The 22,560-nt window shown below is 38.9% G+C and overlaps 1 protein-coding gene across 1 annotated transcript in view; it reads left to right on the forward strand.

Moving 5' to 3' along the window:
- Positions 1–22,560, forward strand: part of LOC128639101 (phospholipase A2 inhibitor gamma subunit B) — a 51,468-nt gene that overhangs the window by 6,456 nt on the left and 22,452 nt on the right. The window contains exons 2-4 of the mRNA XM_053691252.1: positions 11,850–11,966; positions 14,504–14,653; positions 16,173–16,310. Of these exons, the coding sequence (XP_053547227.1) occupies positions 11,850–11,966; positions 14,504–14,653; positions 16,173–16,310 (405 nt within the window). The remainder of the gene's footprint in view (positions 1–11,849; positions 11,967–14,503; positions 14,654–16,172; positions 16,311–22,560) is intronic.

Here is a 22,560-nt window from a genome sequence, read left to right on the forward strand (position 1 = left end):
TAAAGCACATGATGTACCTGTAGTAATCCAAACACATATGTTACATGACAGGTGACGCAGGGTACGGCTGCAGACCATGGCTATTAACCCCCTTGGTGCACCCCATTACGGAGCCACAACTCAGGTACCAGGAGGCACACATAAGAACAAGGAATGTCATTGAAAGGAGCTTTGGCCTATTAAAAACCAGGTTCAGGTGTCTGGATGTTACAGGCGGAGCACTACAGTATAACCCCAACAAAGTGTGTTCCATTGTCAATGCTTGCTGTATTCTACACAACATTGCTGTGGACACACATTTGTTGGGGGACATTGACCCAGAGCAGCAGCAGCAGCTGGTTCCTGTACTTGAGGATGTGGACAGGGGGACTCTGAGGGGGAATGAAGTGAGGGATTATGTCATCCGGGAATACTTCACCTGTAAGTTACTTATTCATAAGTACAGTAAACCGTAACATTCACATGTATTATGATGTTTGACAGTACCTCACCAACCATTGCATGTGTATATATCATGTCTTGCAGAATTTAAAACTTTGGATTTCCACTGCATGTAAGTGAAACTACTACATCCCAACCCCCTTCCCTTAAAGGGACACTATACCCAAACATATTGTTTCATGATTAAGGATAGAGAAGATAATTTGTAAAAACCTTATAATTTAAATCAATTACCTATTTTCATTTTTTATTTAGATATACTTTAATGAAGACATAGCAATGCACACAGTGAAAAAATCGCAGGAGGCATCTATATACAGCTACTAATCATCAGCTACCAAGCATATCTCGATATGGTTTTCAGCAAAGAATATCAATAGAATGAAGCAACATAAATAATAGAATGAAATTATAATTTCTTTTTGGAATTATCTTCTCTTTCAAAATCATGAAGGAAAAAAATTAGCTTTCATGTCCCTTTAACAACCCTAATTACTGTATATTTATCATTTGTTTCATTCATGTTTAGTTCACTATCATTAAGAATGAGGATAATGGATATTTATACCTTATGTTCACACCTTCTTTAAATACATTATTAGTTATATATACCAACGTGTCAATTTATATTGGATGTGAGAAACCTTGATGTACATCTTAGAAGTGAATATTACTATATGTACCGTTGAGACACAACCATGTGATGTTGTTTATTGAGCAGGAATATGTCATAAACATTATAATAATACCTTTTTGGTCCATTTCAACACAGGTATTATTATATGTTTTACCAATATTACTGTACTAAAACACACCTCACATGGATGTGGATGACAATTAGATAGTAAATAACAGAGGACAAGATTTTCAATGAAATAGAATAATATTTATTTTCTTTTAGGCCTCTTAGATGAGGGGCCTGGAGTGGGTCTTCTGCCTCTCCTGGGTTGTGTGGATCCAGTAGGAGTGCTGGTCACAGAGGAGATGCTTGATGCGATGTCCTGCTGGTGGGTGAAATGCTCCACCAAAACCCCCAACAGTTGGTTCTGTTCCCTCCATCTTTGGTCACTCTGTATTTGCATGTCCGATATGACTCGCAGCATTTGGTTTTGGTTTTGGACCATAGCTGTTACAGATGCTGCCATGTCCCTTTGCAGCTCATTTGATCTCTGTTGCAAACGCTGTTGGCTCCTATGGAACCTGTGTTGTTCCCTCTGCATTCTTTGACACGTTGCCGTTAGAGTCTCACATGTCAATGTTTGCCTCCTCTGTAGTGAGATATATTCGTCACCCATGGCGGAACTCAATTGATCCATGGGCTCTTCAGCAGCAGGGACAATCGGCACTGTTTCAATTTCGTGTTCCTCAGCTGGAGGTGGAAGGCACAGGAATCTCGGCTGGAGGTGCAGGAACAAAAACCTCAGCTGGAGGTGCAGGAACAATAACCTCAGCTGGAGGTGCAGGAACAATAACCTCAGCTGGAGGTGCAGGAACAATAACCTCAGCTGGAGGTGCAGGAACAATAACCTCAGCTGGAGGTGCAGGAACAATAACCTCAGCTGGAGGTGCAGGAACAATAACCTCAGCTGGAGGTGCAGGAACAATAACCTCAGCTGGAGGTGCAGGAACAATAACCTCAGCTGGAGGTGCAGGAACAAAAGCTCAGCTGGAGGTGCAGCCACAGGAATATGAGCTGGAGGTGCAGGGCGATGGATTTCAGTTGGTGGAGCCCTTCCAACTGATGATGATGGTACCGATGTCGGGATGGACTGATAGTCCCAATGGCCGCTGGTGTGCATCCACTCAGCCTGCTGGTATAATCGTGTAGTGCCATGATATTCTTGTGGGGGGCTAAATACATCTACCCTTCGGGGCTGGCGGGGCTCCCCCTCCAAGCCAAAGGAATATTCCTCGGGCCAGGGCTCCTGCCAGGTATCCTCCTGTAATGCAGGCGGCATGATATTTGGATTCTCTATTGAGGCAGTCCAAGCCATGTCATGCCTGGCATACTCCTGCTGTATTATCTGTACCGGTGGTTGAGGTGGACATATAGTTTGATCCGGTGTTGGGGGATTCATGGGCGTAGGCACCCTGGTGACTGGAGGTTCTGTGGAGGAGTCAAATGATGAGAGGGATTAGTACAGTCAGATATCTATCCATGTGGGCATACAATGTACATGCTAGGGCCTATCCACATTCTCATGTCAAACTCTATAACATGCATGTGCACATTGAGATTTGTGATATGAGGGTTTTTAATATGCAAAGTATACATGTATGTGTTTCATACAATAGTTCTGTGTACATGTCAGTGATGGAGAAAATGTTTTCTTTAAGTGACACTATGGTTGTGATGACTATGGTGTCCATTTACTGAAAGGTCTACATGTGGCTTGTGGCCTGTGTTACTCTGAGACATGTTAGTATTTCACTATTCGACCTCATATCATGATTTTCAATGTGTTAAGTAGCATTAAATGGACATGCAACCCATATTTATTATTTCATGATTCAGCTAGCCAAGCATGGAATTTTAAAAAACTTGTAATTTACTTCCAGTAGCTAATATGCTTCATTATCTTGATATTCTTAGCTGAAATGCATTTCTAGATAGGCTCAGAAGCTGCTGATTGGTGGCTGTACATCAATGCCTCGTGTGATTGCCTCACCCATGTGCATTGATATTTAATAAACTAAGATTATCAAAATAATAATTAAAAATAGATAATGGAAGTAAATTTGGATGTTGTTTAAAACTGTATTCTCTATCTGAATAATGAAATAAATTCTTTGTGTTTCATGTCCCTTTAATGTTAAATCTCATTGTATATTTAGTTGTTAGTAAGCAAAATACCATGTTCCTCATTGTGTACATGAATGTGTGACAATATAGGATGTTATAACTCAAATACATATAATACTAGTGTGTGGGATGTTACTCACCAGCATGCTGTGCTGATGTTGCAGTCCCTGAGTCACGAGCCCCTGGAAGTCCACGGACTGCTGTGAGGCTCAGGGACCTACGAATGAGCTCCTGCCACTCATTGTATTCCGCCTCATAGTGAGGCCCACCTCCTGTTGCCCTCTGGGACATTGCTTCCTGGCCCATCCTCTCCTTGACTCTCCTCTTGCAATCATTCCACCTCTTCTTTAGGCCATCTACATTCCTCCTCTGTTGGGACACACCATTGACGGCCTCCACCACCTTCTGCCAAGCATCTTTACGCCTACGGGCAACTCCTTTGCCCTTCTCTTGTCCAAAGAGGGCATTATGGTTCTCCAGGACAGCCTGGACTAGAGCGAGGTTTTCGGCAAAACTGAAATTCGGACACCTCATACGCTCCTCGTCCTGGGCTGCCTGGCTCCCTCCCTGGGATGTCCCTGGTGTGGGTTCCTCCCTATCCTCTCCCTCCTCCCCCCTTCTATCCCCATGTGCACCCTCTATCCCTCTTCTCAGTGTGCCTGGCCTTGGGGCAACCCCACTCCCATCCTCCCTTCTGGCTCTCCCTCTCCCCACTCCGCTCACTCCCTGACGGGGACCCTGCTGCTCCTCCTGTCCATAATCCTCTCCCTGCAACTCCCCTTCCCTCCTCCCCCCAGCCCTAGCTCTCCCTGACATCCTCACACTACACACACTCACACACTCACACTCACTCCCACTTCAATCACACACAATCACAACCAGACACTCAGCCTTTCAAACTGTAAAAGATAAATAAAAAGTGTTGGGTGTTATCAAAAAAAAGTGTTGTGTATTTTGTATATGTGTGTATGCAAAATGTGTGCAATATGAAAAAAAGTGTAAGTAAATGTACTGGCTTAACAATCCAACAATCCGACCTAACTAACTTGATGAAATGCTCCTTTCTCACTACTCTTACCACTAATCTCTCTACTCGCTGTAGTGTGCTGTAGCTCCAAGAACCAACCAAACACACTGAAGAAATGGCGGCTGCGCAGGTGTTTAAGTATGATTTTTGAATCTCGTCATTACGTGGCGCATCTCTTAGAACTGGCGTTATTTTTTACGAGTCGTAGGCTAATTTGCATAAAACTACACTTTATTGAGACTTTACGTGAACAAAATACAGGCGCAAGTAGTTGCGACGACTAAAAGGTGTATTTGCGCACATTTTGCCTGCTCGTCGGTTTTTCTGACTTACGCCAGTTTAGCATCTGACGGCGCTGAATATTGGATAGCTCGAGTTGCGAGCTGAAACTGCGGGCGACGCGGGTTACCTCGCTTGCGCCGAAAACTACAATCTATATCGGATCGCGCCCCAGGTGAGCCATTAACAAGATGCTTATTTAACCCTTAATTTTGCACAAACATGTAAACATACATAAGCAATTTAAGCCTATAAAGTACAGGAATGTATATAACCTATATCTTGCATTAAAGGACCAGTAAATACAGTAGATTTGTTTAATTGACAAATGCATGATACAAATACAATGCAATAGCACTTAGATTGAAAGTTATTTATATTTCCACTCCCCCTGTACCATGTGACAGCCATCAGCCAATCACAAATGCATATATGTATATACTGTGAATTCTTGCACAATCTCAGTAGGAGCTGGTGACTCAAAAAGTGTAAATATAAAAGACTGTGCCCATTTTATTCATGGAAGTAAACTGGAAAGTTGTTTAAAATGTCATGCTCTATCTGAATCATTAAAGTTTAATTTGTCCCGAGTGTCCCTTTAATATAAATCCCTTACTAGAAGTATCCCTGCAAAGTGTGGTGAATCTGCTGGGGTATAACTTACCCCCTCTTCACTAAGACATCCAGTGATCCCAGGTGGGGAATTACTTTATCTGGCCCTGAAGTGTTTTTACCACTTGCCTCTAACCAACAAATAGATTCTGCCTCAAATGAAAATCAAACTGTAACCATAAAACTAGTGCTATTTATTTAGTATGATTTGAGCCAGTATCATTTGTAAAGCTGCAAATGTGATTTCCGTTGTTTAGTATTAAAATACATGACCAATATCTTTACATATTGTCCTATGGTAAAATTCTCTATTTACTAAGCTGTGGATGTAGCTTTGGAACCTGAGTGCTAATGACGGCTCTGAGCCGTCACAGAGTTTCCCACTCTGGTGCTAATGACGGCACAGAGCCGTCACTAGCACTCTCCCACCTTGAGGGAGATCTGGGGGCTCCCACCCGCTCCTACCCCGGCGATCGTGCCTGTAAAGTGACAGGCATCGCCGGGGCTTTCCGTTTTGCGTGGTGACGTCACGCGCAATAACGTGATGACGTCACCGCACAACTTTATTTATACTTAACAATGTTAAGTATAGGAGCAGGGGGCATGCTGCTTAGAAGCCTGTATCTCAGGCATCTAAGCAGCTACAGACCCCCAAGACCCACCATTGGAAAGGTAATCGCCTTAACTTTCCAACAGTGTAAGTCTTGGGGGTCTGAAAAAAATAAAAAAAAAGTTATAAAAAAAAGTGTTCAAAAAATAAAATAATAAAAGTAACATTAAAAAATCTTAGCACCCAGGTGGGAAAGTGCTTAGCACTCAAAGGGTTAAAGGGATATGAAGCCCAAATGTTTTTCTTGCATGATTCAGACAGAGCATCCAATTGTGAGCAACTTTTTAATTTACCTCTATTAGCAATGTTTTCTTCATTCTCTTGGTATCTTTTGTTGAAAAGCCGGGGTGTATGCTAAGGAGCAAGACCATTTCGGGAGCACTATATGGCAGCAATTTTGCAAGAATGTTATCCATTTGCCAGAGCACTAGAGGGCAGCACTACTTCCTGCCATTTAGTGCTCCAGATGCCTACCTAGGTATCTCTTCAACACAGAATATCATGGGAACTAAGCACATTTAGAAGTAAATTGGAAACTTTTTAAAAATGGTTTGCTCTGTCTGAATCACAAAAGAAACATTTTGGGTATCATATCCCTTTATTTTGACGGCTTGCTCATGTGAACCTGCAACCTGCAAGTTAAGAATTTGCAGAATGTAGACTCAGGGAGAGTGTTTACATTTTTTTAATTTATTATTATTATTATTATTATTTATTTATTTATAAAGTGGTAACATATTACGCAGCACTGTAAAGTATACAGTTGTGAAGTACAATAATCAGAAGGCATTAAAGGGACACTAAACCCAAACATTTTCTTTCATGATTCAGATAGAGAATATCATTTTAAACAACATTCCAATTTATTTCTATTATTTAATTTGCTTCATTCTTTAGCTATCCTTTGTTGAAGAAACAGCAATGCATATGGGTGAGCCAATCACACAATGCATCTATGGGCAGCAACCAATCAGCAGCTACAGAGCCTATCTAGATATGCTTTTCAGCAAAGTATAATAAGAAAATGAAGCAAATTAGATAATAGAAGTAAATTAGAAAGTTGTTTAAAATTGCATGCTCTTTCTAAATCATGAAAGAAAAAATTTGGGTTTCATGTCCCTTTAACATAAATTACGGAACTTAAATTTTGTCTTTCATGATTCAGATAGAGCATGCAATTTTAAGCAAGTTTCTAATTTACTCCTATTATCAATTTTCTTCATTCTCTTCATATCTTTATTTGAAAAAGCAGGAATGTAAGTTTACGAGCCGGCCCATCTTGGTTCAGCACATGGGTAGAGCTTACTGATTGGTAGCTAAATGTAGCCACCAATTCTATCTAAATCATCAAAGAAAAAAATTGGGTTCAGTATCCCTTTAACCTATGGCTATAGGGGTTGATCACAATAGTTTAGAAAAATGTATACAATCTTTTTTTTTTTCTTTCAAGAAAACCACCATTTATGTCTATGGGGCTTTTTGTAGATAAATAATTTGATATGTTTTTCTAAAGGATTGTGTATGCAAGCAAAGTGCATTTCTTGGACTTTTTCATATCACTTTAAGCTAATTTCTATTATACATCTGTGCAGCAGAAAAATTTGTTTCGGTTCGTTTCAGAACAATTTGGATTTTTTCGAATTTCGTTTCGGATCAATTTGAATTTGGATACATTTTGGCTTCATTCTGATTCAAATAAATTCAGATGTATTCGGATGTATTTGTTTCAGATTCGATTCGTACATTTGGAAGTTCAGTATGTGTTATGTTGATTTAGATGGTTCCAAGTTACACAAACGGAATTATTTCACTGTTCTATCTCACTAAATCTCAATAAATTTAATTTTTATACTGACTTGTGATTATAAATTTAATTTTTATACTGAATTGTGATTAGTCCATGACCATTCGAGTGTTGGATAAGATTCCTTTTATTGTCATTGCACAAGTTAGAAAAAAACAAGGTAACAAAATATATTAAAAACATCTAACCCAGACATGCAATAAATAGTATAAGGTGCAGAAACTAATACATTAGTAGTCATAAATAATTATAAAATGAAGTAACTTAGGTGTTAAATACGTAGTCTCGATAATTAAAAGTGATATACTTTATATGTGAACTAGTCCTAAAGCCTGTTCACACGGGCCATTTTTTGCAGTACAGCAGTCACACCCCTTGCTCTCTCTCGCCCCCTCTCTTTTGTGCTCTCTCCCCCTCTCTTTTGCGTTCTCTCCCCCTCTCTTTGGCGCTCTCTCTCTTGCTCCACCACTCTTTTGCTCTCTCTCCCCCTCTCTTTTGCTCTCTCTCCCCCTCTCTTTTGTGCTCTCTCCCCCACTCTTTTGCGCTCTCTCCCCCTCTCTATTGCGCTCTCTCTCGCTCCACCTCTCTTTTGCTCTCTCCCCCATTCTATTTTGATTCCTCTCTCCCCCTCTCTTTCGCTTTCTCTCCCCCTCTCTTTCGCTTTCTCTCCCCCTCTCTTTAGCTCTCTCCCCCCCTCTCTTTTGCGCTCTCTCTCCCCCCTCTCTTTTATGCTCTCTCTCTCCCCCCTCTCTTTTGCGTTCTCTCTCTCTTTTGTGCTCTCTCTCCCCCCCCCCTCTTTTGCGCACTCTCTCTCCCCCTCTCTTTTGCGCTCTCTCTCCCTCTTCTCTTTTGCGCTCTCTCTCTCTCCCCCTCTCTTTTGCACTCTCTCTCGCCCCCTCTCTTTCGCGCTCTCTCTCTCCCCCCCTCTTTTTTTGTGCGCTCTCTCTCCCTCTCTCTTTTGCTCTCTCTCTCTCTCCCCCTCTCTTTTGCTCTCTCTCTCCCCCTCTCTTTTGCGCTCTCTCTCTTCCCCTCTCTTTTGCGCTCTCTCCCCCTCTCTTTTGTGCTCTCTCTCCCCCCCTCTCTTTTGCGCTCTCTTTCCCCCTCTCTTTTGTGCTCTCTCTCCATCCCTCTCTTTTGCTCTCTCTCTCCCCCATCTCTTTTGCTCTCTCTCTCCCCCTCTCTCCCCCCTCTCTTTTGCTCTCTCCATCCCTCTCTATTGCTCTCTCTCCCCCCTCTCTTTTTCTCTCTCTCCCCCCTCTCTTTTTCACTCTCTCCCCCTCTCTTTTTCACTCTCTTCCCTCTATTTTGCTCTTTCCCCTCTCTTTTGCTCTTCCCCCTCTATTTTGCTCTCTCTCCCCCCTCTCTTCTGCACATTCCCCTCTCTTTAGCTCTTTCCTATCTCTTTTTGTCTCTCCCCCTCTCTTTCTATTTCTCTCCCCTCTCTCTCGCGCCGACCGCGCCCGCACACCCGGCCATTCACGGCCACATCCACTCTCCCGCCAGCCATGCCCATGATCCACCCGGCCATGCCCACTTTTGCAGCAAACAGCTGTTAGGTAAGGCCAGGTGTGTTTGTCCTCTTGCTGTCTCTACTGCGCATGACAGCTTTGGACAAACACACTTGGCCTTTTATATTATAGGATGCATAAAATACGTGCAATTTTAAGTGTGATATGACAAAAAACAGTAATTTACACACTGGGAATCCCAGTGTGATCATGGTTCAGCATAATAGAAAAGTGCATGGTGCAAATCAGTATCAGGCAACAAATCAGTTGTATAAAAATAATATATAAGACACAGAAAAAGTGTAACAGAGTAATACAAATTATCAATGTGATATGGATATGTGTGAAGTGCAATCCGTGTAATAGGCACAAATAATAATACAGATTAATAAATGAAAGTGCTAAACAGCAATTGTAGTCCGAGATAGCCTGCAATTAAAGGATAAAACAATCTAAAAAGAGACTATAATAAAAGTTTACAAAATCAGCATTAGGTATTTGTGTTCAGAATAACAACAGCTCTGGGAAAAAAAAAACTATTTCTTAGCCTGACTCTCTTGCTATTCATACACCTGTACCGCCTCCCAGATGGGAAGGGAACAAACAGTCCATGGCTAAGATGGAAAGAGTCTCCAATAATACTGCACGCCCTTTACAGGCATCGCCTGTGCTGAAGGTCCTCAATAGAGGGTAGCTGGAACCAATGATGTACTGGCCAGTTTTCACCACCCGTTGCAGAGCTTTCCGGTCAAGGTTGATACAATTACCGTACCACACCGAAATGCAATTGGTAAGAATGTTCTTAATGGTGCAGCGGTAGAAATTAACCAAGATCTGAGAAGACAGATGTACTTTCTTCAGCCTTCTTAAAAAGTAGAGTCGCCGCTGCGCCTTTTTGACTAAAGTGGATGTATTCAGTGACCAGGACAGATTCTCAGTGATGTTATTTCCCAGAAATTTTAAACTAATTTGGATTTATTCGTTACAAATGCATTCGGATTAGTTAAGTTTCAATGCTAGGGTAATTCGGAAATTCAAATTAATTCGAATCTCTGAATTTGGCAAATTCATCCTAATTTCGATTTGGAACCAAACGAACCGCACATATCTCATTTCCATTTAGTATTTAACAGTAATATTAATGTCTCAATTAAATGGTACTTTAGTGTGACCCATATACTGTCTTTCAATTTTTTTGCAAAATTATTTTCACCTCTAGGTCACCTTGTTTTTGAGGTTTTGTAAAATTACAGGAAATATTATGAGGAAACCCATTCCATGCTGAAATATATGATTACACAATAATTGTAAAACCTTTGTGGACATACATTTCAAAATTGTTCTTTACACAAATAAAGGAAGTTGCTTACAAAAACAATCTATACCCCACTGATTGCACATGATTAGTAATCATAATGAATAGTTAGTTAAATGTGCATTCCTAGTCTTAAAGGCCCAGTAAATACAGTATATTTGCATAATCAACAAATGCCTGATAACAAGACAATGCAATAGCACTTAGTCTGAACTTCAAATGAATAGTAGATTTATTTATTTATTTTACAAATTTCAGTTATGTCTGAATTCTTGCACATTCTCAGTAGGGGCTGGTGACTCAAAAAGTGTAAATATAAAAAGACTGTGCACATTTTGTTAATGGAACTAAATTGGAAAGTTATTTAAAATTGCATGCACTATCTGAATAAATAGAGTTTAATTTTGACTTAAGTGTCCCTGAGTTGACCTGAGTGTCAGAATTGCCAAGCAAGATAACTGGTTATCACCAGAATAGCCTGACAACATAATTTTCAAATTAGCAAAGGAGTTTTGTTTGTGAAGCATCTTTTTAAAGAAAACCTACCATGCTAAGAACTAGCTACTGATTCGTTGCGTCACACAAATGCCTCTTGTCATTGACTTATCAGCTCTGTTCTTCTTAGTAGTACATTACTGCTCTGGAGCAGAATTGAACTATATACAGTATTTAACCCAGTGGCATTGGTCAAACAAATAGTAACATGCAAGTAATGTGCAATAATACAGTGCCCTCACATATGAGTGTTGGCATTTACACATTTATGTACCTTTAAACTTTCTAGATAGATAAAAAAAAGGCTAAATTGTAATCCAACATTACAAAACTCTAATGACCAATTTGCAAAGGGATTTCCTCTAGCAAAAAAAAATAAAAAAAAAATTCAGTTTTATTCCGAAAAGAACTGTCCCCCTTTCTCTAATACGTGTTTCTAAATAGAAGCAAAATCTGACCTAAGAAAGGGAGAGTATGAGACTTATACAAACCACTACCAGCTAGGTTTTACCCCACTTATGAGACATCCATATAAAACTAGATCTATGGGTTCTTTGGACTCTAACATTGCTAAATCTATTACATTGGTAACTAGCTGGTGATTGGTGGATATCTGTTCCCCAAGATCCCTGTAGTGCATTACTGCTCTGGAGCTGAATTTTCTATGCATTAAACAGCAATAGTGCAATGATGAAAATGCATTTTTATGTCCTTCTAAAGTTTACTCTTTCTGCAAAATCTAATCTGGAATAAGGGAATCTATACACTAGCTTCACCCCACATTTATAATTAAAATATTTAGGTTCTATGGAATCTGACATTGCTAAAGCCCTGAACCCATATAAATGTGTGAGGCTCAACATTTTCTAAATAATCTTGGCAGCAACCAAGCCTATAAATCCAAATTGGTTAATAACAAATATTTTTATTATAATATTGTTTTTCTCTCTTATAGGTAATTGTCTCTCATGCATACATTGTGTAACACTAGACGGCAGCCCTTGCAATGGACCGTCAGTTGTCTGTGCAGCTGGAGAAGTCTGTTTGTCCGTAATCACACATGCAACAGTTGGTATGTTAACTGGATCTTTCTACTTATCAATTAAAGACAATGGAAAAAGTTATTTGCAACAAAACAACATGTACATAATGTAAATATTTTACATTTTTTAGAATGAATTGGAGCATCTGTGTTAGTCCAGAGATTTAGATGCGATCATAAATGAGTATTGTAGAATATATCTTTTTTTTTTTTTAAAGGGACATTAAACACTAAGGGCTAGAATATTCAAGTGTAGCGTTAATTTATCGAGTGCCTGCAAACGGCAAATTTGCCCAGTTGCAGGCATGCAATAAATAACCAGTCATTACAAGCAATTAGCGCTTATAAAATTAACCCCTTAATGACAACAATGTACCCTGTATGTCGCTGGTCGTTAAGGGTTTTTTCAGGACATAATAGCACAAGTCTAGCAAGAACACGCTATTAATGCCCTCCCTCCAGCAGGCTTTGTGGAATAGAGCAGTCTCAACGCTGGTGGCAAGACCGCGCTATAAAACAATCAAGTCCCAAAAAAAGGCCAACGACATACAGGGTACGTCGCTGGTCCTTAAGGGGTTAATCAGAGATCAGATATTTGGTTAATTTTATAAAAGTCCCCTAAATGCCCCCAAAATAAAGTTTGAAGTTCTTTATTAAAATATAAAGATACAAGCAAATATTTTTTTTTAATAAAATAACTGCAATAAGCAGTTATGAGGGGCTAGAACTGGTAGGTGTGGGTGTTAGAAAAAAAGCATATACACACAAATATATATGTATATATTCATGTAAATATATATATTTAAATTTGCTGCCCATCACTGCACGACTTACCCCCTTCACTGCGCTAGTTCTCATGCCGCTAGTTCTCCATAGGCCCATTGGAGTCTATGGAAGTGCGCTCTCGTGAGCACAATGCTTCCATGTAATGCGATTACGAGGCCGCATTTGCACTACACCTAAATCGTAATACCAGTGCAAATTAGCGTGCGCTGGTATTACTCAGTTGAGTGCAAATATTGCTTTAGTGTAAGTGATATATTGTGCTCAACTAGTAATATGGCCCTAAATACATTTTATAAGCATAGTATTGAAGTTATTCCCCACCTCCCTCTAGTCATGGGTGCTGCAATGTTTAAATCTATCATTCACTAAATTCCAGTGCTGACCTATTTACACAACTGCAGCATACCTGCAGTGTAACTTAGGTTCCATTATGGCTGCACTCATGATTAGAGGGAAGTGAATTACATGTATACTAAACAGTATATACACATATTAACACATAAATATATATTATACTTACCGCCTTCACTGTCGTAGGTTTTCAGCCATGTTTGTCAGAATGAGAACGAGTCTCTCATTGGAGTCTATGGAAGCATGCTCTCTCGAGTGCAAACCTTCCATGCAAATGCAAACGCGAAGTCGCTTTTATATTGCGCTTTACTTGTAATACCAGAGCACATTTGCGTGCACTGATATTACTGACCAGAGAGCAAATATTGTGCTCCACTCCCTTTAGTTTGTGATTTTTGTAAAAATCTGCAAAGTTTGAAAAATATTCCATACTTCCCTCTAATGCTGTATTTCTTAAATACATTATATAACAAGAGGCCGGGAAAATAGCAGATAACGTGAAATAGAAGTTGTATAACACATATAATAACATTAAAAGAATGGATACCAGCGATGGTCCATATAAATATATAAAGAAAGCCAAACATTTCCCAATTTATAGCCTCCCATTAACACTCTTAGAGCTAGATTATAAAGTTAGTGCGGGTGTTGATAAGCAATATCGCGACTGTGCTAACTAGCGTGCATATTACAAGTTCAAAGTAAACGGTTGTGCAGGAGTGGAAATAAAATTTGCAATCAACAGATAAGCGTGACTGAAAACCTAGCGTAAAGTGTTAAAAAAAAGTTGCACCAAGGACAACATAAATATGTAACTATGTTTCCACAACCCATAATTCAAGGAGGTCTATTGCACTATAATGGGTAACGCACTGCTACACCTGAAAACTAAGCAAAAGCGTGTATAGTTGTATGAGGTTATATTTTCACAAATGACGGAAAATGGCTGACAATGGCTGACATTAGAGGTGTGGTCCTTCGCCAGGTGGATACAAGTAAATGATCCTCATGACTGGGTCTCACAAAACCCCATCATTGTTTCTTGTAAGGTCAAAATTCATATTTTAACAACTCTTTAGATAAAATACATAGGTGGCTTGTTTAGACATCCCAATACCTTGAGCCAACATTCCTTATATTCACTTCTTCTTACTCATTAAGATCATGGTTCAAATGTACCTTTTATGTATCAGTTACTGCGTCAACTACATGTTAACAGAACAACTTTGGTAGAACAACCTTGGTATATTGTTCCCATTATTACTGCTGGCCAAGCTGAGAACAATCTTTAACTGTGGACAAACAATGTTTATATTTTCAGCCTTTATAGTGACTAATTTTATATCCCAACTACCTCTTGTCATGTCCCAGATTTTATTGTGATACCAAATAAAATGTATGATGATTTATCTATGTATTTATTTATTTAGGTGAAGTGGAACCAGTTACAACATTTAACAGAGCTTGTGGAAAACCTGAATGCTGTGACAAGTCTACAAGCTTTAGTCACCCCAGTGGTTATTTAAGGAATGATCATACATGCTGTTATACCGACGACTGTACTCCACCCATCCCCACTTGTAAGTACAAACACATTATAGTATTCTTTTCCTACGATTACCTGGCAAAAATGTACTTTTATGCTACTCTGGCAAACATGGGCTCCTCTAATTTTTAGTACAACAAAAGCCTCTTTCAAATTTGGATATCCTGGATAAATAATTTTGTAAGTTGATCACAGTAGCAGGTGGTCACTGAGATAATTTCAGTGTTATTTAACTAAGATATTGATAAAAGCATACATTTTTGCAGCTTTCTCATGTGAAATATAAATATGATAATGGCATACCCCTAATCTACTGGGCTTGCTGAAAAAAATATAATTTGTATTGGTCACTCACTGAAATATGACTTACAAAATAATTGTAATTTAAGCAGCAAAAAAAGCTCAAAATCAGCTTAGCACAGGGGTGTGAAAAAAAGGCAGCGATTAAGTTAACACAAAGTCAGAGTCAAAATAATTTTTGATCCTTTGGAGCAGTGCAGGAGCGTTCAATGGCTATTGGCCAGATTAAAATTGAAGTGCAAAAATACAAGAGCTACATACAGACTCCTTTCCATTTAACAGATGAGAGTTTTTTAGGGGGTTGGGAGTAGGGTTGCCACCTCAGTCATATTTTCCTAGACACTTATGAGTTACACATGCTGCAGGGTTTGCAGGGAGGAACATGTATTGTGTTTCTTGATAGTATTATTTATAAACACTATACATATTCCTCCCTGTACACCCTGCAGCATGTATAACTTATAAGTGTCCAGGAAAACATTGCTGAGGTGGCAACCCTAGTTGGGAGTTGTGACAATTGGAGGTTTAACAGAAGAGGGGGCTACTGGGGATTGTGATTAGGAAGCTAATAGCAGTTGTTGTTTATTTGCATTGGGAGTTGTAGCATTTTCAGCAGAAGGGTTTTTACCATTATGGCTGTGTTATTTAGGGCTTAATAGCAGAGCACTGTGTTGGTTAGGGGTTAAAAGTGGTGTTTTTATTGTTGTTGGGTAATTGGTAAGGGTTAATAACAGTTGATGGTTAAATTCAATGGTTGGGTGTTATGGTTTAAGGTTTATTATAATAGGGTTAGGTAGACTTTATAGCTGGTGAGTACTGCTAACACTTGTGACAAGTTTCATACAGATTTTAAAAAGGGATATTAGAATGTTGATTATTGCACGCATTGGGCACTCAATCAACTTGTAACATCAAGGTAAATTTGGATAGCACATTAAGCATCACTTTAAACATGGGAAGTATTTATTTATCCTTTGCATGAAACAAGTCTGGTGTAATTCTTCAATCAATTATTTGTAATATCAAACTGGGCTATAATGATTGCACTTAGTAGATCATTCAGCATGGTCCTATGTGTTTAAGCCTTTTCCAGTTTTAAAAATAAAAGGATTTTGTTAAGATTACAAATAAAATTCCCTGATGAAATAGAGCATTTAATTTTACTCCATCATGTTGCTTTTAAACCTTTTTGCACTTTATTACTTCTAAAAGTAAGTAATGTTACTGGTTAACTTTCCTTTTTTTCAATCAAGTACCACCTGTTACTTCTGAGAGGAATGGTGTGATCTGCAGAGGATGCTTTTCTCCTGATTCTGACAACTGTGATGATACTAATATGAGTTGCACTGGAGATGAGACTCAGTGCATCCAAGTATTCACAACAACATCAGGTAAGCTAAGTATTTACAACAACATCAGGTAAGCTAAGTATTCACAACAACATCAGGTAAGCTAAGTATTCACAACAACATCAGGTAAGCTAAGTATTCACAACATCAGGTAAGCTAAGTATTCACAACAACATCAGGTAAGCTTAGTATTCACAACAACATCAGGTAAGCTAAGTATTCACATCAGGTAAGCTAAGTATTCACATCAGGTAAACTAAGTATTCACAACATCAGGTGAGCTAAGTATTCTTGATTTGATACCATTTTTTTAGTTGACATTTGCATTTTAACTTACAATATTCTTAAGACAATTTATAATTTTAAGTGGAAAAGTATTTCACTTTGCTAATAAGATGTGCATGTCTTAAAGGGAAAATCTACACCAGAATTTGTATTGTTTAAAAAGATAGATACAGTAATCCCTTTTATTGCCCATTCCCCAGTTTTGCATAACCAACATTGTTATATTGATATACTTTTTACCTCTGTTATTACCTTGTATCTAAGCATCTTCTAACAGCCCCCTTATTTCAGTTCTTTTGACAGACTTGTATTTTAGCCAGTCAGTGCTGACTCCTAGGTAACTCCATGGGCGCAGGGGTGAAACTACAGGGGTGCAGAGGTCGCAGGTGCGACTGGGCCCCTGAGGGTGGTGGCCCAGCTTAAAAAAAAAAATAAATAAAAATTTAGATTTTTTTTTTTATAAAAAACGTTAACCTACCACTGCCTGCACTGATATCATGTGAGTGTGACATGACTACAGGGGTTAGTGTTTCTGTTTTACCCGTTGGTGTTTATGTGTGTGTGTATGTATGTGACTGTGTGTGTATTTATGCATGTATGTGTGTTTGTGTATGTTTGTGGAACCAGAAAATTACAGACCTTGTTACTACAGCATGGGGGGCAGGGGGTAAACAGTGTCACTGTACAGTACCACTATATACAGTACGGGGGGGGGCTGGACCATGCCACTGACTACTGTGGTCACTTTATAAAGTACTGGGCGGGTAGGGTCAGGCCAGCCATCTCACCGGCAGATTACAGACTGTGTCACTAACTTACTATATACAGTACTGGGGGGTTAAATAGTGTCACTATATATATACAGTAATAGGGGGTCAGATCATCTCAAAGACTGTGGGCACAGGGTACCTCCTTTTGCAGACATGTAATCTGATTCACATTTTTTTTCTGTGTTAAATGTAAAAAAAAAGAAAAAAAAAAGATGTATTAAATTCACCTTTTATTGGAGGGGGAGAGGTGGTGGGGGGCCCCTTCTTAGATTCTTGCACCTGGGCCCTGTGGTTTCTAGTTACGCCTCTGCATGGGCGTGAGCACATTCAGGTAGATTACGAGTTGTTGCGTTACACCCTATACCGACATGATCCATTACGCTATCTGAGACCAGTAGTTATGAGTTTACGCAACAAAACTGTTACACAAAACTCATAACTAAACAGTTACAAAGTACACTAACACCCATAAACTACCTATTAACCCCTAAACCGAGGCCCTCCCGCATCACAAACACTAAATTAAACCTATTGACCCCTAATCTGCCGCTCCTGACATCGCCGCCACTAATAAAATTTATTAACCCCTATTCCTCCGCTCCCCAACATCTTCACCATTATACTAAAATTATTAACCCCTATTCCCCCTCACCCCAACATCGCCCACACTATAATAAAGATATTAACCCCTATTCCGCCACTCCCCGATGTCGCCACCACTAAATAAAGTTATTAACCCCTAAACCTCTGGCCTCCCACATCACTTCCACTAAATAAACCTATTAACCCCTAAACCACCAGTCCCCCACATCATCAAAAACTAAATTAAACTATTAACCCCTAAACCTAACCCCCCCTAACCTTATATTAAATTTACAAGATCCCTATCTTAAAATAAATAAAAGCCTACCTGTGAAATTTAAAAAAAACTAAATTTAAACTATAAATTAAACTAACATAAATATTACACTAAAATTAAACTAACTACAAATTAAATAAACTAAATTACAAATTTAAGGGACAGTCAACACCAGAATTGTTGTTGTTTTAAAAGATAGATAATCCCTTAATTACCAATTCCCCAATTTTGCATAACCAACACAGTTATAATAAAACACATTTTACCTCTGTAATTACCTTGTATCTAAGACTCAGCAGAATTCCCCCTTATTTCAGTTCTTTTAACAGACTTGCATTTTAGCCAATCAGAGCTGACTCCATGGTAAATTCATGTGCATAAGCTCAATGTTATCTATATGAAACACATAAACTAATGACCTCTAGTGGTGAAAAACTATCAAAATGCATTTTAGATTAGAGCCTTCAAGGTCTAAGAAATTAGCATATAAACCAACTAGGTTTAGCTTTCAACTAAGAATATCAAGAGAACAAAGCAAAATTGGTGATAAAAGTAAATTGGAAAGTTGTTTAAAATTACATGCCCTATTTAAATCATGAACATTTTTTTGGACTTGACTGTCCCTTTAAATAAACTAAATTACAAATTAAAAAAATATAACCATATTTAAAAAAAAAAACCTACAATTACAAAAAATAAAGAATACTAAATTACAAAAAATAAAGAAATTCTAAAATGCAAAAAATAACAAACACTAAATTACGAAAAATAACAAACTAAATTATCCAAAATAAAAACAATTACACCTAATCTAATAGCCCTATAAAAATAAAAAAGACTCCCTAAAATAAAAAAAAACCTAGCCTACAGTAAACTACAAAAAGCCCATTTGTAGGGCATTGCCCTAAGTTAAACAGCTCTTTTTTCCTGTAAAAAAAATACAAAGACCCCACAACAGTAAAACCCACCACCCAACTAACCCCGCAAAATAAAAAAAACCTAACTCTAAAAAAAACTAAGCTACCCATTGCCCTGAAAAGGGCATTTGTATGGGCATTGCCCTTAAATGGGCATTTAGCTCTATTGCAGGTCCAAAGCACTAACCTAAAAAATAAACCCACCCAATACACCCTTAAAAAAATCCTAACACTAACCCCCGAAGATTCACTTACCAGGAGAAGTCTTCATCCAAGCGGCAAGATGTCCTCAAGGAAGCCGGCAGAAGTGGTCCCCAAACACCCCAAAAAAGTTTAAAAAACCTAAAACTAACCCCTGATGAACCACTTACAGTTTCTGAAGTCTGGACATCCACCCTCATCCAGGTGGCGAGAAGTCTTCATCCATCCAGGTGGCATCTTCTATCCTCGTCCAGGCGCGATCTTCTATCTTCATCCTGGCGGCGTGGTGCGGATCCATCCTGAAGACATCCGGCGCAGAGCATCCTCTTTATATGGTCGCCGCCGTATACTGAATCTTCAATGCAAGGGAACCTTTTCAAAATAACTTTCCTTGCATTCCTATTGGCTGATTTGGTTTTGGAAATTCAAAACAGTCAATAGGATGAGAGCTACTGAAATACTATTGGCTGTTCAATTCAGCCAATAGGATGAGAGCTACTGAAATTCTATTGGCTATTCAAATCAGCCAATAGAATTTCAGTAGCTCTCATCCTATTGGCTGATTTAAACTTCAAAAATCAAATCAGCCAATAGGAATGCAAGGGACGCCATTTTGAAAAAGGCTCCCTTGCAGTGAAGATTCAGTATACGGTGGTGACAGTATGAAGAGGATGCTCCGTGCTGGAAGTCTTCAGGATGGACCCACTCCGCGCCGCCGGGATAAAGATAGAAGATGCCGCCTGGACGGATGAAGACATTGCTGCCTGGATGAGGATGGATGTCCGGACTTCAGAAACTGTAAGTGGATCTTCGGGGGTTAGTGTTAGGTTTTTTTAAACTTTTTTTGGGTGGGGTTTTTTTTTAGATTAGGGTTTAGGCTTTTTTTAAAAGAGCTAAATGCCCTTTTCAGGGCAAAAAAAGAGCTGAATGCCCTTTTAAGGGCAATACCCATGCAAATGCCCTTTTCAGGCCAATCGGTAGCTTAGGTTTTTTTAGAGTTAGGTTTTTTATTTTGGGGGTTGGTTGGGTGGTGGCCTTTACTGTTGTGGGGGTTATTTGTATTTTTTTTTTACAGGTAAAAGAGCTGTTTAACTTAGGGCAATGCCCTACAAAAAATAGGGATCTTGTAATTTTAATATAAAGTTGGGGGGGTAGTAGGTTTAGGGGTTAATAGTTTAATTTAGTTTTTGGCAATGTGGGAGGCTGTCAATTTAGGGGTTAATAGGTTTATTTAGTGGTAGTGATGTGGAAGGCCAGAGGTTTAGGGGTTAATAACTTTATTTAGTGGCGGCGATGTAGGGAAGCGGCAGAATAGGGGTTAATATCTTTATTATAGTGTGGGCAGTGTTGGGGTGCATGGGAATAGGGGTTAATAACTTTAGTATAGTGGTGGCGATATCGTGAGCGGCAGATTAGGGGTTAATAGATTTATTTTGATGGTGGCCATGTCGGGGCGGCAGATAAAGGGTTAATAACTTTAGCATAGTGGTGGCGATATCGGGAGTGGCAGATTAGGGGTTAATAACATTATTTAGATCTCGGCAATGTCGGGGGTGGCAGATTAGGGGTGTTTAGACGTGGGGTTTATGTTAGGGTGTTAGGTTTAAACGTAATTTTTTTTCCCATAGACATCAATAGGGTTGCGTTACGGAGCATTTCATTCCACGATCGCAGGTGTTTTTTTCTAACAATATCTCCCCATTGATGTCTATGGGGAAAGTGTACATGAGCACGTCAAAGCAGAACTTGTATTTTGTGCAACCATATCGCACGCACAAGCCGTTTTTTTTTTTTTTTTTAAAACTCGTAATAGCAGCGCTATGGAGGGTGAAATAACACAACTTTTGTTTTGTTTGTTTCGCACCCTCTATAGCGCACAACTCGTAATCTACCTGAATGTTATCTATATGGCACACATACCCTAACGCCCTCTAGTTGTGAAAAAATGCATTTAGAAAAGAGGCAGACTTCAAGGGCTTAGAAATTAGCATATGAGTCTACCTAGGTTTAGCTTTCAACTAAGAATACCAAAAGAACAAAGCAAAAATGATGATAAAAGCAATTTGGAAATTTGTTTAAAATCACATGCCCTATCTGAATCATGAAAGTTAATTTTGGCTAGACTGTCACTTTAAGGAAACGTCCTTTGGCAGCATACACAAATACATCAATGATAAGAAAGAACAAACTGCTAAAATTTAGATAATTCAGACACCTGCAAAGCTCGGCGATATTCATGTAAAACAGTATATCATGATACCAAGTAAGTTATCCAGTAAGGATGTTGGTACTTGTCCTACCACAAATATATTACTATGTAAGGGTCATTGTTTATTGTCCCTTACACTAAATCAGTTTATATGAGCTATTTATTTTTCTTTTATAAATATAAATTTGCCTGCTGCACAAGAAGAATTTTCTCAATACATAACAGTCCCCCATAAGAGATAGTAAAGTCAAAATTAAACTTGCATGATTCAGATTGGACATGCAATTTTACACAAATTTCCTATTTACTTTTATCATCAAATTTATTTTGTTCTCTTGTTATTCTTTGTTGAAAGCTAAAACTAGGTAGGCTCAAACTGATTACAAATCCGTTGAAGGTCACTTTTTTATCTCAGTGCATTTTGACAGTTTTTCACAGTTAGACACTGCTAGTTCATGTGTGTTATATACTGTACATAACATTGTGCTCATTCATGTGGAGTTATTTATAAGTCAGTAATAATTGGCTAAAATGCAAGTCTGTCAAAAGAACTGAGATAAGGGGGCAGTCTGCAGAGGCTTAGATACAAGGTAATCACAGAGGTAAAAAGTGTATTAATATAACAGTGTTGATTATGCAAAACTGGGGAATTTGTAATAAAGGAACTATCTATCTTTTTAAACAATACAAATGTTCAAGTAAACTGTCCATTTTAAGAATCTGCTGCAGAGGCACAAGGTTTGGATGTAGGAACCATGTACACCAGCATTTCTAGCTAGTGTTGCAAGAACAGCTGACAACAGTGAAGATTCCATAATAATGTGCTTGTGCAATCCAGCCCCCTACTCTGGCAGGAGAGCAAGGGTTGTTAGTCACCAGTCGGCATCCTCTAAGGATGTGGACAGATGAAGACACAGTGTTCTTACAACCACTTCCTTTTAATTTCCGGTTGTAGGCTGGTACTGCAAGGTCTCCAAAGCTGCATCAGCAGCTTCATAAATGGACAACATAGAGTAAAATAGTACAAAAAGAGTTTGACTCTCACAGAACA

This window comes from Bombina bombina, chromosome 8 (genome assembly GCF_027579735.1).
Source record: "Bombina bombina isolate aBomBom1 chromosome 8, aBomBom1.pri, whole genome shotgun sequence".
Classification (NCBI taxonomy): Eukaryota; Metazoa; Chordata; class Amphibia; order Anura; family Bombinatoridae; genus Bombina; species Bombina bombina.